The sequence below is a fragment of the Cercospora beticola genome, chromosome 2 (assembly GCF_033473495.1).
Source record: "Cercospora beticola chromosome 2, complete sequence".
Lineage (NCBI taxonomy): Eukaryota > Fungi > Ascomycota > Dothideomycetes > Mycosphaerellales > Mycosphaerellaceae > Cercospora > Cercospora beticola.
Window position 1 is genome coordinate 1,246,813 of NC_088936.1, and position 15,833 is coordinate 1,262,645.

Sequence of the window (15,833 nt, forward strand, 5' to 3'; positions counted from 1 at the left end):
ACCGCACGAGGATTTGTTGGACGCCATGCATCATATCATCGAGCAGCGAAGACATGACACTCAAGCACCATTTCAGCCTGTCGTGGGCATGACTCTGTATTGGTGCTGTTGAATGGAAGTTTCCAGTCGCTGCGCGTGAATAGCCATTCACTCGGCGCCGTGCGGCATTTTAGTGCCGAGCTTGTCTGTCCCTCGCGGCCCACTCCCACTTTCCAACTAACCCTCATCTGCGACTCGCGCGGCACCACTCATCTCCGTCACCTATCGCACAACAGTGCCTCCAGCCTTCAACACCTCGGCATTCGCGAAGATGTCGCTGTACGAGAAGTAAGGCCTCCCGCAACTCGAGCAGGAACGCATCGCTGATCTTCAACAGGATCGCCCGATCAAAGCCGTGCAAGTTCCGCATTGGCGAAGGAAAGACGGTCTTCTATGTGCATTCAGCTTTGGTCACCGAGCAATCGAAGGGGCTCCACGATCTGATCTACGAAAATGACGGCGATACTGTGAAGAACTCGATTGCGCTGGACCGAGTCGACGCCGACACGTTCTCACGTTTCGTGGAATACCTCTACACTGGCGACTACGCCGCCGCAAAGCCCAAAGCACGCGTGCAGTCGGTCGAGTCCTCCGCTGCGGAGAATTCTGATGAGGAGCCTACGCCAGCATCTTCGAACTCGGGCCGCGACGGTCACGACGAGAGCTGCAGCGAGCATATAGATGCAGGCACTTTTTGGGGAACTCGACATGAGTGCACTTGTGGTTTCGAAGGCGGGAAGTCTGGCCTGGAAGTGCAATTCGGAGCTCAGCCCGCACCACCATCTTTTTCTTGGGGTGCTTTCGAGCCAGCACCGCCCGCGAAGCCGAACAAGAAGAAGCAGAAGAAACCCGAAGACCAGAGGCCTCCTATCTCTGCCAAAGCGCAGGCTTGGGAGGCCTTCAAAGCGCTCACTTGGCCTTTGGCTAAGAAAGAAGCAAAAGGCCCTGAATACTTCGCCAGACCGAACGAGGCCGGCGAAGACTACAGCGAGGTCTTGCTTTCCCATGCACGCCTGCACATCTTCGCTTGCGTCTACGACATCGGTCGCCTGCAAGCTCTGACGCTCAGAAACTTGCACAAGACCCTGGTTGCATTCACCATCTTCGACGATTGCGCACAGGACGTTGGTGAGCTGTTGGAATACTGCCACTGCCCATTCGTAAATCACGCTGCTAACAAGCTGCCCGAAATGGTCGACCAGTACGTGGCTTGCAATATGGGCAACTTGATGGGGGATTCACTTTTTAGAGATGCTGTCCAGAACTGCGACGCTTCTTTTGGTTTGCTGGACCTGCTCGTCGACCGACTGCGGATTCTGGAACAGGACCCGGAACACGATGGCATCTAGGCCCGAAGTTTGGATGAAGGCATGATCCGGGCGCTGCATATTCACTAGCCTACTGTGCTTTCGGTGGACGACCTTGTCAGTCACCGCATAAAGAAAGCCGTAGGGAAAATTAGCGTGAAACTCCCCACTATGTTTCAGGAAGGTGGGAGCATGAATACAAACCCGCCATTGTGCGAGGCTATGATGCATCATTTCCTTGTACTTGTTCACTCACCATCTCTCACATTTCCTCATCGCAGACAGACAGATCGCTCGACAGCAGACATGAGCTCTGACTCTACAAAGTGCGTGAAGTGAAGCAAGTGGCAATGCTCAATTACTGACCCTGGTAGTATTGGTGATGCTGCCCGATCTGAAGCTATTCTGTGCCTTGTCGGAGCTGCGAAGACGAAGTTCTTCGTACATCGAGCTCTACTAAAGCACAGGAACGCCGATCCCCTATGTCCTATCGAAATGAAAAGCGAAAAGGATCCTGCATCGCCGGTCAGAATCGAATACGTCGATGCTGAGACCTTTGCGCGGTACATCGAATACCTCTACACTGGAGAGTACACAGCAGCAGAGCCGAGGAGTCGCATCCACTCGTACTCAAACTCAGCGAGTGAATCAGATACTGAGGTTCTGACTCCCTCGGCCTTATCAGACGCAAGCTTTGATAATTTCGCAGAGAAAGCGTCCTTGCATACTGAAAAATCCTCCTTCGGTGAAACAATGATACCACCTGAGAAGACTGCGGAACAATCGAAGCAGCCGAAAGAGCAAACAGCTCAAAGTGCTTGGAAGTTCCCATGGAAGAGACAAGCGCCTTCACTCCGCCAGCAAGCATGGGAGAGTTTCGTGGCCAAACTGCCTTCTGGCCCTCAGGCGAGCAGTAAGCCAGCTATGTGTATGAATGACCTACACCAAGACTTTCATGAAGACTACACCGAGGTCTTTCTTTCCCATGCGAAACTCTACATCTTCGCCGCGATGTGGTCGGCGGAGAGTCTGCGGAAGCTTTCACTCCGAAGACTGCATGAGAGTCTGGTCCATTTCACGCCCTGTTCGGTGTGTGTGGGCGACGTTGCGATTCTGCTTCGGCACGTTCACCACGACACGGATTCTCTCTGCAACATTGCCGAATTGAAAGCTGTTGTCATCGACTACGTGGCCTGCCATGTAGAAAAGCTGGCGCAGAATAGCATTTTCCAGCAAACAATGCAGGACTCAAACGAGGCCGCGGTGGATCTTATCCAGAGTCTGCTCAGAAGACTGGACACTTGATATTCAGCACACACTTCTGATAGTCTGGCCTTGCGCTGATTGTTCTACTGTAGCGACTGGAATCCGTATCTGATTCTCCCCACGGTATCTCTCCTCATATCAGGCCCACCCAACATCAAGCAGCTTTGCTCAATTCTTCTTCGAACCCGAGTTGGAATTGCCAGAATTGCCACCTTTGCTGGCAGTATTCACGTTCTTGTCGGCAGCAGACTGAGCACGCTGAGCGAAACCCTGGTCATTGCCCGACTTGGCCTGCGACAGCGTTAGCAGCGAATCGATATGTGCCGGCATATGGTATAATATGCGCATACATTGGCGGACTGAATGCGAGCCGCATCTTCTTTGCTCATTTGTCCAGACATGTTGGTATGTGGTAGATTGTTTACTCTTGTTTCAGGTTCTGTGGATGTTGGAAGTGAATGAAGGACCTAAGTCGTGAAAGAACATTCTTATATATCTCTAGCTTGATATGTCTCCGCTCATTCCTGCGCGTCTGAAGGAGCTCAATGCTGTAGCTCTGAAGCTCTTGCATGCACTGAGCCCAGGAATCTGCACAATCAAGCTCGTTCTTTGGCCAATGCACTCTTGAGTTTGGGCTAAAATACCGTGCGGCGCAGTTCTGCTCACGGCATGGGTAGTCCATTTGCCTAGAGGAGAATTTCACAGCTGTCAGGCCCCGGCCATGTAGGAACCGACTCGACGTTGCCTTCACGCCGCTGATCCAGCTGCAATAATTCTTGTCGCGAGCTTGTCCCTTGGATGTCCGGAGCTGACTTGGAAGAGCTCATGATGCATGCAGACGGCTGTACAAATGGCACTAACCTCAGCTTCTGCCGTGAGACGATGTTGGTGCGAAAATCCTACGCTCCATTAATTGTCGATGCACGTTGAGTTGCTTCCCGCCTCATTGCAGTTCTCACTGTACGGCACAACTCTCGGAAATCCCAGCAACTGATCCGGTCCACCATCACTAATAAATCCCTGATACGCGCCCGGCTTGCCCACCTTCCAATATGGACCTCCCTCAGCACGTTGCTGACTCCATTCATTGGCTCCATACACGAAATCACAGTCAAGTTCGTTGGTGTCAATGATCCTGCAGATCGATGGCTGTGTGCCGACTCCGGCTATTTGACCGGGAGGGGATAGGCGGAAGAAGGCAAAGGATGTGCCAGCGCGGAGGCAGCAGTTCTCGGTGAACATACGAGTTCCGGTATATGGGCCCCCTAGAGCCGTAAGGTGACATTCTGATGACAGCTGGAAAAGCTGTGTCCTGACGTCGTTAATTCTGTTGTTGCGTGTGCTGAGCACGGCTCCATACGCCGGATTTCCTTGTGGGGTGTGCTCCACTATCTCTGCGTAGGCACCTTCGTTGGCTATAGCAGGTGCTGTAGGGAGGAGGCCAAAAGTCGGGAAGACCGTGTAGGTGGTTGTGGACGTGAATGTCGTACTGGTAGATGTTGATATCGTTGAAGTGGACGCAGTAACCGATACTGTACTGGATGTGACGGTGGTGGTTGTTCGTGCGGTGATTACGGAGACAATAGTGGTTGTGGTAGTCGCAGTGTCGAACTCTGTCCTCAGGTATGTTGAAGTGACTGTGCGAGTCACGCCAGAAGTGAACAGGCGTGTCGATGTTCGAGTCGGTGCCTTAAGCGATAGACATTTGCATGCGTTGCCTAGCGTCTTTTCGAATGCTTTCAGACATGTCGGGAGGCGAATCGCTGACTTGCTATTGGGAACAGATCGCTTCTCTTTAGCACGCGGAGGATTATAGACGGATGGCTCGCAAGAGTATCTGACGCTGGAAATGACAGTGGTGGTGACGGAAGTGCTAGTCGTGGTGCCGACGGTCGTTGTGTAGCCAACATATGAAGTCCTGGACGAGTCAGCGTTGAGTCGAATCAAAGTGCAGTGAGCTGTGTCCCAAAACATACTCAGTGCTTGTGCTTGTGCTCAGACTATGAATCCATTAGCATTACGAATGACTCCCGAGAACGAAAGTTGATACCTGATGACCTCTACGGTGGAAGTCGTTGTTTGCCTTGCGACTTGAGTAGTAGATACCGTCGTGAATCCAGTCGTGGTGACAGTAGATACGACGGTCGATACGACAGGCTTGATTCCGAGATATGACGAGCAATATGCAGAAGCGGTAGAAGAGGCACGAAGCGTCTTGATAGCCTTGGAGACACTGCTGCAGACCTGAGGCGGAGGCTTTGCACTAGCATATGCTTCGGGCGCAGGACTCGCAGCTGCGATGCTTGATAGCAAAGCTAGGAGAGGTCCGATCACCCACATCTTGGAGAAGCCGTCCGCTCAACAGAGTACCAGCGGAGACCAAGTTAAGCAGAAGTGTTCGATGTCCGGACGGCTCTGTCTCTTGACCTTGTACCAGTATCTGGGGCCGAGGACATGGCTGAGCTGCCAATGGGTTCTGGCCTCGAGAGTCTCAGTGGCGGTCGTGAAGTTGACGCCCACGTTCCTCATGATTGGCGAGGTCTTCAAATCAATCTCCTTTGAACCTTATACACGACCGATCCGGTTAGCACCTCCAAGAACTTCCCAAATGGAGACAGTGTAGGCGAAGAGGCTGCCGTTTAAGAAGCTGTCGTCTCATTGCATCCGCTTTCGTGTTTTGCATCAGGTGATAGCGGACATGGTTTTTTGCGCTTCGGTCGTCACGATTTGCTGTGAAGGTCATTCACGCCATTGTAAATGCAGCTGAATCTTGCATTCGAAGCATTTGCGCTCCATTTAAGTCACTTCCTTTCAGAAAAAACAGCAGTTGCCGACAGGATTCGTCTCGTGCAACAGCTGGCCACCTCGGGTGCTCTCGCGACAGCATTTCTGTGATGGCGCCCAGCGCCAATCTGCCTCAGATCGAGCTTCGGTGAACATAACATGGAGTCGCTGGGCCATGTGTGAGCATACAACTTCAGTGACACGCCGTCGAGTGTCGTTCATCAGTGAATAAAGGAGAAGAAGTCTTCCAGAAGGTGGGGTGTTCCTTGAAAAGCGCTCTGACAGGGTTCTTGATCCTTTGGCGGATGGCGGAGTCTGAACTCTCGTCTATTCCTGGACAGCATGCCCAGACCAGTATCAACTTCAGCTCGCGCTGAATTCAATATGAATTCTTCATCTTCCAGCCGGCTGTGGAAATGCAGACTTCTGTCCAAGTGAGCTGCCTGAACGTAGATGTCTTCACAGCTCCAGCCCTAGCCCTCTACTCGTCGCAGGATCGGTCCGTCTCACGCCATCAGCACGCCCGGGCCTGATTCGTCCACGGCCAGCGAAGACAATGGCCTTTTTCGCCTATCCCTGCATACTGTTGTCCTGAACATGGTCATAATCATCAAACCAGAGGAATGATGCATCGTGGTACAAGCACAAGCACCATGCACAGCATGGGCCTCGGCACCAGCAGCGGCTCCATAGTTCCACCCTACGACTCCACCACCCAAAACATTGAAGACCTCACTTCCTTGTTCGCCAACGCCATCAACGCCCGGAACTTCGACGCCAAAAGCTCGCCGTGGAACAAAGTCACGCCCAGTTTTCGGGCGCAGCCGGTGTTCGCGGAGAATCGTCAGCTCGATGTACATGAGCTGTTGGCTCATTGGCGGACAGTATTTGAGGAGTTTCCGAATATGTATGTGCGGACGGTAGATCGGTATACGAGACTTCTTGACGAGGGCAACCTGGCCGAGAATTATGAGACGTTGGAGATCATGAATGCTCCGGAGGGTGTGATTAAGCAGATGATTGGAAGATGTACTTGGGTGTTCCGTGAAGGGGAGTGGAGGATCGCAAGCTATAAGGCCATGAATGGCATGAATCCGGCGTAGAAGTTGCTCAGACTGATCGTTTGCGCCTGCCAAATGGCGACGAAGGAAGGCACGATTTGGAAAGAGTCCTTGAGAGGCAACAGGTGGGTCAGAGAGGCTTGTCGACTCTTGGCGCAGGCTTGCTTAGCCATATGGGTGCACGACATGGCCGGGTATGCATATCCGCGACCTCTCCTCCTTGAGGCTGGTTTACCGATGCGTGTGGCACCAAGCCGACCGTGGCCAATGGACGCCTATCGAAGCTGCTATGCAAATAGGTCTACCATCGGACTTTAGCCTGTGACTGAGCTTGAGGAGGAAAGGGACGGGAGTGGAAGCTAGGCGAGAGCAAGAGGTCAACTGAAGTTTACGAGCTCAGCTTGACGGCGGAACCCATCGAGACTTATGTGACGGTATGGCTCATACAGAAGCAGACTTTTATCCTCATGTCCCGGAATTCCAGAGGTAGTACATGTATGTTGTCAATAACGACATTAACGTTCCTGCACCTTCGTATCATCCTTGCAAATTCCACCTGGCACTCCACTCCTTCCTACTCTCATCCTCCGCATCATGTCTCCTCACGTAATGTCCCTTCTTTCCCTCCTTCGCAATCCCCTTAAACTTATGCCTCACATCCTCCTGCGCCTTCCCGACTGGCGCATCATAATCCACCGTAAAAACACTGATGGAAGCCCTACAGCCCGAGCTCAGCACCTCCGTCTCTCCCGGCAAATCACAATCTCCATTGATACAAACGTTGCCCCCAGCTGGCACAATGTTCTCATACCTGAACAGTCCCGAGGTCTGGTTAAACACCGCAACATCATAATCCGCCCCACCAGTCAATCTGGTCTGAACGAATGTCGGATCAACGCAAGAATCGTTCGTGAGAGAGGTGATGAAAGGCGTGTTGACACTGATTCCATAGCCCAATGGCAATAGCCGTTCACCGCGCTTCGTGTTTTTCACAAGAGCTTGAATGACTTTGACAGCGAGCTGAGCTTGAATCGTAGCAGGATCCGGATGGCCAGAAGGTGTAGTTTTGTTCATCCATTGATAAGAACGCTGTTCGCTGTTCCCGCCGCTGAAGGCTATAGCTGGATAGCCTCTGCCTACGGAGGCATACGTATAGCCTGCAGTACCGGAGAGAGTGTACAAAAAGGGACCGAGGTTGAGGCCAAAGTTGGGGCCTGCGACAACGAGGTCGGGTTCAGTGAAGTTGGTGAAGTTGGGGAGGACGTAGTCGAGGCCGACGAAGGCTGTTGCAGCGGGAGTGCCGTTGTAGTACCAGATGTTTTGGTCTGTGAATAATTAGATGAGAAGGTCTGATGTATGGAAATTGAACACAAATTACCCATTGGATCTCTGCCAATAGATGGAGCTCCAGCTTTGATGAGCCCATACTCCGAATCTTGCTGAAGAGTGTTTCTGTTCGTGAAGACTGCTCGGCCACCTTGACCACTCTGGTTGTCGGCCTCGGACACGACGACGACATTGTGCCCTTCCTTCTTCAATAGTCTGTAAGTTTCTCGGAGTTGGGCAGACGCAAAACCGTCATCGTTGCCGAGCAAGATGTCCAAGCCAGACACATAAGGAGCCAATGCCGCTGCAGTAGCAGCAAAAGTGAAGAAATGCATACTGGGAAACTGGAATGGGTCGATGAACGAAACAAATAATCTTTGAGAGGACCTACGAGCATTTTAAGCATTGGTACAATTAGCCTCAGCACAGCTTGAACAAGACAAGCTTTCAATTTTCAACCGAAGGCGCGGCTGAGTGAACAGATCGAGAGTGTCTGGCCGACATTGAGACGGGAGCCCAAGATGAGTACGTTCTCACTCCGCGGTGCGACGCGACTCAAAGTGCTGTTCGCGCGCACGTGTCGCGCTAGCTTGATCCTGTACGACTTGAACCTGCAGTTGACGACAGATCGTTTCGTCAGAGGCGGTTGGCGGCACATATCTCCGAGCGGCAATTGGTGTTCTGAGCCACGCAAGCGCGTCAACAATCTCGAGAGTCTGTGATACTGCACCCGGAGCTATGTGCTCCGGCTGACAGACGCGAAAGTAGGGCATACAATTGCCGGCAAACACAAATCCTGGTTATTTGAGCGGATGAACCGCGAACGTACCTTGCCTAGTCCTGGGGTTGTCACGCGACAAGAAAGGATCAACCTTCAGTCGCGCTCTTAGGCCTGCTCGTCGACAGCAGAATCGCACGCGATGACTTCTCCAACAACAGCTCAATCATCGCGCAGGCCAAGCTGGCAATACAAGTATGAGCATGAGATGAGCGACGAAGAACGACTGGAGTCTCTCAAAGCTTGGGCAGAAGAGAAGAAGTATGTGACACCAGGCGAAGAAGGTACCTTGAGCACGGGAATTGGTGGTGTTACCTCGCTCGCACTTGGAGGACCACTGCGAACGGTCCAAAGCGCAAGACATGCGGAGGACAAGTATCATGGCCAGTATGATGCGCCCATTGGGCCTCCTTCGTACAAAGTGGCGACCACGGAGGAGCAGGAGCGAAAGCCTAACGTGTTGAAGCGTTGGCTGCAGAAGCGGCGATTGAAGAAGGCGGCAAAGCGCAGCGAAAGTGCTCCAGAATATGTGCGATGAGCTTGAGTCTTATGCATCCAGCGAAGGAAGTTTTCCTCCAGAATCGCAGATGCTGAAAACGACCGAGTCAAGATCTGCACACGCGCAGTCAGCATTGAGCGCAAACACGAGATGTTTGGACGAAGCGCGGCAATATTGTGAAGATCATACAAATTGGTGTAGTTGTTTCTCATCAATTTTGCTCAAGTCAAAACCCGAAGGCGAAGACAGAGCGATTATGAGTGGTGCATGAAACAGTTGCTAATCATTTCAGAGGATGAAGGAGCAGGGAAGGCGACTTACCTGGCGATTGGTGCGATCCAGGTTCTGGTGGCAGTGATAGCAGTGGTGTAACCACTTGGAGCAGTGCAGGCGAGCCGATGGTTGTTGCATGTGGCAGAGCAGAGCACAAGCTTCGTGATCGAGGCGGAAACAGGAGAACAGAATCTCAAGTGGCGTCTTCGCCAAACCCCATACCTTCCCTCCAACCAGCTTTCTCTTTGAGCACTTTCTTGCGCTCTTCTCTCCACTTCTTGTCCCATGCCTCGACCTTCCCACCTAGCAAGTCCACATTGCCAGGTGTGAGCATGATGACGCCTCTGGACACGGTGAAGTCCTTCAGTATGAGCTTCGCGCCAATAGGCAGAGTGATGTCCAATTTGTTGATCTTGGTCATTTCGAAAGCGTATGCTTTACTGCCTTTCGCATCTTGAAGCAACAACTTATGTGGACCACCTTTTTCGGCCGAGTTTGCCGGCGGGTTCATGTCTGTGTTGTCCTCTTCATCAGGAACGACGCGTATGACTTCGTGACCTTTGCGCATTTCGCCTCGTTCCTCCATTTCAATGGCCTCGACCTGGCTCCATCTGCTGCGTCCAATGTCTTCGATCTCGAGGACCTGCACGGGCACCGGGCCAGGCACGCGCAGCTCTTGCACTTCCGGACTAGCCACGCCTGCTGGAAAGCATGAAGCTGCACTGGTCTGCAGGGTGGATGTGAAGTCTGTGGTCAGAAGACGCGACTCGGCGGATTTCTGCTGCACGATGGGTGGAGTCTGAAGTTTGATGGACGGCTTGTAAGATTGCAGCCATTGTGCAGTGGGCATCAGTGACTTGGAGCTGAGATAGGTGCGTATGGCGTTGACTGCAGCGTCAGCCATGGTTGGTTGCCTCACATCTTTGTTGTTCGGGTGTTGAAGAAAAGGAAGAGAAATTCGGAAATGGAAAGCGCGTCTTTCACAAGCTGCCAAGACCGTAGCTATCCTCCCGCGTCACCAACAGGCCCTCCTTCTGCAGACTATCACTGTGTACAATCCCATATCATCATGTCAGTAGCATCGCCTCGTCCGTCGGTGTCTCTGTCCTCTCGCCGGACATCAATCGATACAACGACATCCACTACATCCAAGACAGCATCTCAAGCCGCCGAACGAGGCTCTCTCCGCCGCAACCGCGCAGCTCTCCGCGATTACTACAATCTCAAAACCAATTCTCCTTCCGGTGCACAAGAGCTGTTCACACCTGCCACGCCCTCTCTCGATCCCGACCAAGAATCCGAACTCGACAAACCCGGCTTCGAACCCGAACAATATGTCCAGAATCTCCTCACCACCGAAGACTTATATGGCGTGCTCCGCATCGAAGCCAGTCTAGTCTCCGACATTCGAAACCTCGATGGAGAGAAGAAAGCACTGGTATACGATAACTATTCTAAGCTGATAACAGCTACGGATACGATCAAAGCTATGAGGGAGAAGATGGATCCCATGATGCCGGGCACGAGTACACTGGGACCAGCGATTGGACATATTGCTGAAACTGCGGCGGGCTTGAAGAGGGAGATGAGCGAAGCGAGTGCGGGTGGAGAGGTCGCGAAAATTGAACAGAGGAGGAAACAGCAGGAGTGTGTGAGGTGGGTTTTGGGAAGTCCGGACAGGTTGAGGGAGCTGAAGAGAGAGGGGAGAGACGAAGAAGCGGACGAAGAATGGGATAAAGTCAACAGAGTGCTTGAAGGATGGAAGGGTGTGAAAGGTGTTGAAGATGTGAGGAGGGCTTGCCTGGAGGTGCTGGAAGAGAGTGACGAAGGATGAACCGCGTTATCTGCACGACTGAGCGCATCTTACCATTAACCCGGACTCGCCGCCACGAGTATGATGACTTGATTGCTCTAGGATATTGCTGCCCACAGCCCTGGGCACGATTCGACATGGTCACCGGGTCTTGACACTCAGGCCGCCTCTTTGCACTGCACGCCTCGAAGCCGCAAGCGCAGCACGCTTTTCGATCTCACCTTGGACCAACCCTTCCAACAACATTTCGCCAGGTGGAACAAATGCACATCGCTTGGAAGTATACTCGATTCGGTCAATTCCCAATGCACGGAGCGTGGGAGGACCGCGAGTATTAATTCTGATTGCCTCCATCCGGGATCACAAGATTGTTCTCAAGCACATGATCGTCTGGCCCCATGGACATCGCAAACTATTCGGAGAAAGCGTAGTGCGTCACAGCCGCAGATTAGGAAATCGCTGCGCTGGACGTTGGCCGAGCGCGGCCTATCCACATGAAACGGCGCTCTATTCTTGGCTGCCAGATTTGATCTTGGAAGCTTGGAATACCACGCCGATACGGTAGCATTCACCTGCCGAACGGGGAATCGATTGACTATCTCATGATTCGGATCATGCTCGTGATACGGTCGGGTGTCGGCCACTCGTATGCATTGATTGCAAAGACTTGGTTCCGATTTTCCTTACCCCCGCTAGTTGGTGGAGGTGAGGGGCGGATATTGACTACGCTCCAGTATGATCTCCCAAGATAAATTGCATTGTATACTGGAAGCATGTAGATAGCCGATAACCGTGTACCATGGCGGAAAGCAACGAAGACAAACGCTGGAAACGCGCTCGCCGTTCTAGGCACATTATATCAAAGACATAAGCTGGACGGGCATCGTCACCATGCATGTGAAGGGCAAGTGTACCTGCAGATCTGGCGGCGCCCTCATCTCGAAGCGAGCGAATCGTTGGAGCTTGGCTGTTTAGCTCACAACCCCTGCCACGCGCCAGGAGGCGTTTGCGCGACGCTTTTGCGACGAGAATACGACCTCTTCCACCGCCGTATCGCAACACTGCGTCTTCACGCAAATCACACTCACTTCCACGCAGAACCTCACTGCAGTCACTCCTTTAGCAGAGACCCGAGATCCGCTGGTCGGATCGAATCCTCCACACGCCACCACCGCCACACGCGTCTGACACCCGAACATCAACCATGTCTCGCCGTCTTGGGGGCCTGGTCAGCACCGCGCTGCTTGTCGCAACTTCCCTGGCGCAGACCTTCACGGACTGCAATCCCAACAACTCATCATGTGGTCCCGATCCAGCATTGGGCACGACGTTCTCCGAGGAATACAACAAGACGTACAATGAGTTCGATCCGCGCTTCTGGAACGTCACGGCGGGCAAGCAGCTCATCTCGTTTGGCGAAGAGGGAGCGGAGCTTGCATTGAACAAAGAAGGAGAATCAATTACTGTCAAGTCGAATTTCTACATCTTCTGGGGACAAGTCGAGATCTTGTTCAAGGCGGCGCAGGGCAATGGCATTATTAGCACAGTCATTACTCTTAGTGACAACCTGGACGAAATCGATTGGGAGATAAAAGGCGGCAACCACACAAGCGCATCGAACAACTACTATGGATGGGGAAATCTCACGCAGTTCAACTCAGAGTACCCTGCGATGAATCCAGGACCTCAAGATGACTTCCACAACTACACGATTGACTGGACGAAGGAAAGGATTCAGCTATTCGTCAATGGCGACATGGTGAGGAACATTCCCGCTGGTGTGGCAGGCGAATACCCACAAACACCCAGTCGTGTCCAATTTGGTGTATGGTGTGGCGGGTGCTCCGACCAGCCTGGCACAGTTGAATGGGCTGGCGGAAAGCCCACCTGGGACGAAGGGTGAGTACATATACCTCGCCATCATTTATCAGAACCAGTAATACTGACACCCTCCTCAGCCCGTACGTGATGAAGGTCAAATCACTTCGCATCACAGATGGAACTACCAATGCCACCGAATACAGCTACGGCGATCACAGCGGCAAATGGGAAAGCATCAAAATCGTCGATGGCCAATCCGAAGCCTACAAAGAAATGAACAAGCTCAGCACCTACGAGAAAGCTCAGAAACATTGGGAAGGTCTCTCAACAGGGGCCAAAATCGGCATTGCTTGCGGTGTGCTCGGCGTCTTCCTCATCTGCACAATCGCTTTCGCATTCTACTGCATGAAGCAACGGAAAGAAGGTCGCGCAGAAGCTCTTTTGCAAGAGAAAGAATGGGATGCGCATAATGCCGAATTGATGGAATATCGCACCATGATGGCGAAAGGCAATTTTGCTGTCTCGAGACAGAGCGTCATGATGGAAGCACTACAGGAGCCTAAGCAGAGTCGGTTGGCGAGGTTGAGTGGGAGGTTCTAGGAGTGAGAGGGCTCGCTCCTCTGGCCGGCGCCTTTTCATTTTTCCTTCATTTATACCAATCGACAGCGATGAGAACAGAGAGATGCGCGGAGTCGGCAGAAGTCTTGCATGCGTGCTTGCATGCTTGCGAAGAATTGTACAGTGCAGAGAGGCTTTCACGAGCCAGGTGGGGGAGTTGCTCTTTTGAATTGTTCCTTTCTGGGGTTTGGGTAACGTGCATCATGAGATACCAGTCAATCTTTCATTCTTACTATGCCTCATTTTCATCATATTTGCTCCAATCCAGTTTTGTTGAATTTGCTAATAATGTCGGATCAGCATACTACCTTCCATCTGTAGGTTAGGCGTCCTTGTCTGGGTGAGTCAACCTTAGCTGCTGCGAAGCGTCGAGTTGAGGCTGAGACCAAACTTTCCTCAATGCCACCGGACGATTGAGCCGCGGACGAAGCGGACGAAATTCACACAGCCCTTTGGGACACCGCATGCCAACTCGCACGTCGAGAAATATATATGGCTTCTATATCACCGTGCGGATTCTCATTAAGCACTCAATTCGTTTTCTGTCAAGCAGGTTTGCAAGAATGGCGTTTCTTCCTGCAGACTTGGCAAGCTGGTTCGCTCCTGCTCTTGCCATCACAATTACGTCCTTTCTCTTCTACTATCATTTCCTTTTCTCCCAACGCTCCCCATTTCCAATTGTCAACTCCTATCCCTACGACTTCCTCAATCGCAGAGCCCACAAGACCTACCTCGAAAATGCTCAAGAACTCATCACTCAAGGCCTCGAGAAATACAATAGCCCCATCACTCTTGCGACACCTTCCGGCCCTCTCATGATCCTGCCAGCTGAATCAATAGACTGGGTCCGCACAAACCCCGATCTCGACCACCAAGAACTCGTTCTCCAACAATACTTCGGCAACTTCCCCGGCTTCGAAGCGAATAAAATCATGCATGATGATCCAGACAATTTAGTCATTAACCTCATCAAGAGGAAGCTCTCACAGAATGGAAAATTGGTGCCGATTCTGAGCCGGCATATTGGCGAGGCGTTGGAGGAGTTGTGGACGGAGAATGAGGAGTGGCATCTGATTGAATGGTATGGTAGTACAATGGGATTGATCTCGAGAGCTGCAGGTGCGGTATTTGCGGGAGAGAAGCTTTCGCGTGATGGAGAGTGGCAGCGAATGACGATGCGGTATGCTACGGGGTTCTTTTCTGCTGCGTTTGAGTTGATGCGGTGGCCGGCTTGGACGAGGCCTGTTGTCCATTGGTTTTTGCCTGGAGCGAGGGATTGTAGGAAATTGATGAGGGATGTGAGGAGGGTCATGCGGGAGGAGGTGAAGAGGAGGGAGAGGGAGGGGACAGAAGGGAAAGGAGAAATAGAGTATTTTGATGCTGTGGGATGGAGTGAGGAGCTTGCGGGCGGCAAAAAGGTCGATCATGGGGCTGTACAGCTTTCGCTTGCGATGGCTGCGTTGCACACTACCTCGAGCGCGCTGAGGCAGGTTCTGTTGGACTTGTGCGAGCACGCTGAGCTTGTTGAGCCTCTGCGGGAAGAAGTGAGGGAAGCCGTGAAGGATCATGGCGTAACTGCGGCAGCAGTTGCGAAAATGCACTTGCTCGACAGTGTTATGAAGGAGTCGCAAAGACTAGGTCCTCCAACGATTGGTAAGTCAAGCCTGATGTGATGCGGAACCTGGGTTCCTGGCACTGACGAGATCAAAGCTGGTCCCGAGCGCCTCGTAATCCGCGACACAAGGCTTCCAGATGGTATCCTGCTCGCACGCGGCTCTCACATCGCCGTCGACCAATCTGGCATGCGAAGTCCAGGGAACTACTCCGAGCCAGAAAAGTTCGACGGTTATCGCTTCTACAAAATGCGTGAAGCGGGCGATGAGCGCACGGCTTTCGCCTCATCGACCAAAGAGCACAGCGTGTTCGGCATTGGGAAATATATCTGTCCAGGAAGATTTCTTGCGGCGGTCGAGATCAAGCTGTGCCTGGCGCATATCTTGCTCAAGTACGATGTCAGATTTCGTGAGGGCTACAAGCCACAATCTGCAAAACTGGGAATTGTGAACATGGTCGACATCGCGGCGCAGATAGAGGTAGGACGGCGGCATGATGCTGATGATGTTCTTGTGTGAGCGAAACTCGTGTGTATATAATGTTATGCAGAAAGTGGAAGGTTGATGGAGAGGACGGCGGGCGATGCCCGCTTGGACGCGTTCAAGCCGAATTTCGCCCGATTTCCACGACAACG

At 52.4% G+C, this 15,833-nt stretch overlaps 11 protein-coding genes across 11 annotated transcripts; 7 read left to right on the plus strand and 4 right to left on the minus strand.

The window, feature by feature from the left end:
- Positions 1 to 310: 310 nt before the first annotated feature.
- Positions 311 to 1,388, plus strand: RHO25_002520 (uncharacterized protein; the record flags this gene model as incomplete). Its single annotated transcript, XM_023598095.1, has 2 exons — positions 311 to 327; positions 377 to 1,388. 2 exons carry the CDS (start codon positions 311 to 313, stop codon positions 1,386 to 1,388), a joined length of 1,029 nt encoding a protein of 342 aa, XP_023455913.1.
- A 264-nt stretch (positions 1,389 to 1,652) lies between these two features.
- RHO25_002521 (uncharacterized protein) lies at positions 1,653 to 2,651 on the plus strand (the record flags this gene model as incomplete). The annotated part of the gene is made up of 2 exons (XM_065602264.1): positions 1,653 to 1,672; positions 1,721 to 2,651. The coding sequence occupies 2 exons, from the start codon at positions 1,653 to 1,655 to the stop codon at positions 2,649 to 2,651; spliced, it is 951 nt and encodes a 316-aa protein (XP_065458336.1).
- A 129-nt stretch (positions 2,652 to 2,780) lies between these two features.
- RHO25_002522 (uncharacterized protein) lies at positions 2,781 to 3,013 on the minus strand (the record flags this gene model as incomplete). The annotated part of the gene is made up of 2 exons (XM_065602265.1): positions 2,781 to 2,903; positions 2,963 to 3,013. 2 exons carry the CDS (start codon positions 3,011 to 3,013, stop codon positions 2,781 to 2,783), a joined length of 174 nt encoding a protein of 57 aa, XP_065458337.1.
- Positions 3,014 to 3,521: 508 nt separating this feature from the next.
- Positions 3,522 to 4,952, minus strand: RHO25_002523 (uncharacterized protein; the record flags this gene model as incomplete). The annotated part of the gene is made up of 3 exons (XM_023598096.1): positions 3,522 to 4,530; positions 4,589 to 4,612; positions 4,663 to 4,952. The coding sequence occupies 3 exons, from the start codon at positions 4,950 to 4,952 to the stop codon at positions 3,522 to 3,524; spliced, it is 1,323 nt and encodes a 440-aa protein (XP_023455914.1).
- A 1,097-nt stretch (positions 4,953 to 6,049) lies between these two features.
- Positions 6,050 to 6,499, plus strand: RHO25_002524 (uncharacterized protein; the record flags this gene model as incomplete). Its single annotated transcript, XM_065602266.1, has 1 exon — positions 6,050 to 6,499. One exon carries the CDS (start codon positions 6,050 to 6,052, stop codon positions 6,497 to 6,499), a length of 450 nt encoding a protein of 149 aa, XP_065458338.1.
- Positions 6,500 to 6,994: 495 nt separating this feature from the next.
- Positions 6,995 to 8,118, minus strand: RHO25_002525 (uncharacterized protein; the record flags this gene model as incomplete). Its single annotated transcript, XM_023598097.1, has 2 exons — positions 6,995 to 7,782; positions 7,836 to 8,118. The coding sequence occupies 2 exons, from the start codon at positions 8,116 to 8,118 to the stop codon at positions 6,995 to 6,997; spliced, it is 1,071 nt and encodes a 356-aa protein (XP_023455915.1).
- A 585-nt stretch (positions 8,119 to 8,703) lies between these two features.
- Positions 8,704 to 9,099, plus strand: RHO25_002526 (uncharacterized protein; the record flags this gene model as incomplete). The annotated part of the gene is made up of 1 exon (XM_023598098.2): positions 8,704 to 9,099. The coding sequence occupies one exon, from the start codon at positions 8,704 to 8,706 to the stop codon at positions 9,097 to 9,099; it is 396 nt and encodes a 131-aa protein (XP_023455916.1).
- A 427-nt stretch (positions 9,100 to 9,526) lies between these two features.
- On the minus strand, positions 9,527 to 10,237 carry RHO25_002527 (uncharacterized protein; the record flags this gene model as incomplete). Its single annotated transcript, XM_023598099.2, has 1 exon — positions 9,527 to 10,237. The coding sequence occupies one exon, from the start codon at positions 10,235 to 10,237 to the stop codon at positions 9,527 to 9,529; it is 711 nt and encodes a 236-aa protein (XP_023455917.1).
- Positions 10,238 to 10,402: 165 nt separating this feature from the next.
- On the plus strand, positions 10,403 to 11,167 carry RHO25_002528 (uncharacterized protein; the record flags this gene model as incomplete). Its single annotated transcript, XM_023598100.2, has 1 exon — positions 10,403 to 11,167. One exon carries the CDS (start codon positions 10,403 to 10,405, stop codon positions 11,165 to 11,167), a length of 765 nt encoding a protein of 254 aa, XP_023455918.1.
- Positions 11,168 to 12,350: 1,183 nt separating this feature from the next.
- Positions 12,351 to 13,567, plus strand: RHO25_002529 (uncharacterized protein; the record flags this gene model as incomplete). The annotated part of the gene is made up of 2 exons (XM_023598101.2): positions 12,351 to 13,045; positions 13,105 to 13,567. 2 exons carry the CDS (start codon positions 12,351 to 12,353, stop codon positions 13,565 to 13,567), a joined length of 1,158 nt encoding a protein of 385 aa, XP_023455909.1.
- Positions 13,568 to 14,148: 581 nt separating this feature from the next.
- RHO25_002530 (uncharacterized protein) lies at positions 14,149 to 15,717 on the plus strand (the record flags this gene model as incomplete). Its single annotated transcript, XM_023598102.1, has 2 exons — positions 14,149 to 15,238; positions 15,296 to 15,717. The coding sequence occupies 2 exons, from the start codon at positions 14,149 to 14,151 to the stop codon at positions 15,715 to 15,717; spliced, it is 1,512 nt and encodes a 503-aa protein (XP_023455910.1).
- Positions 15,718 to 15,833: the final 116 nt, after the last annotated feature.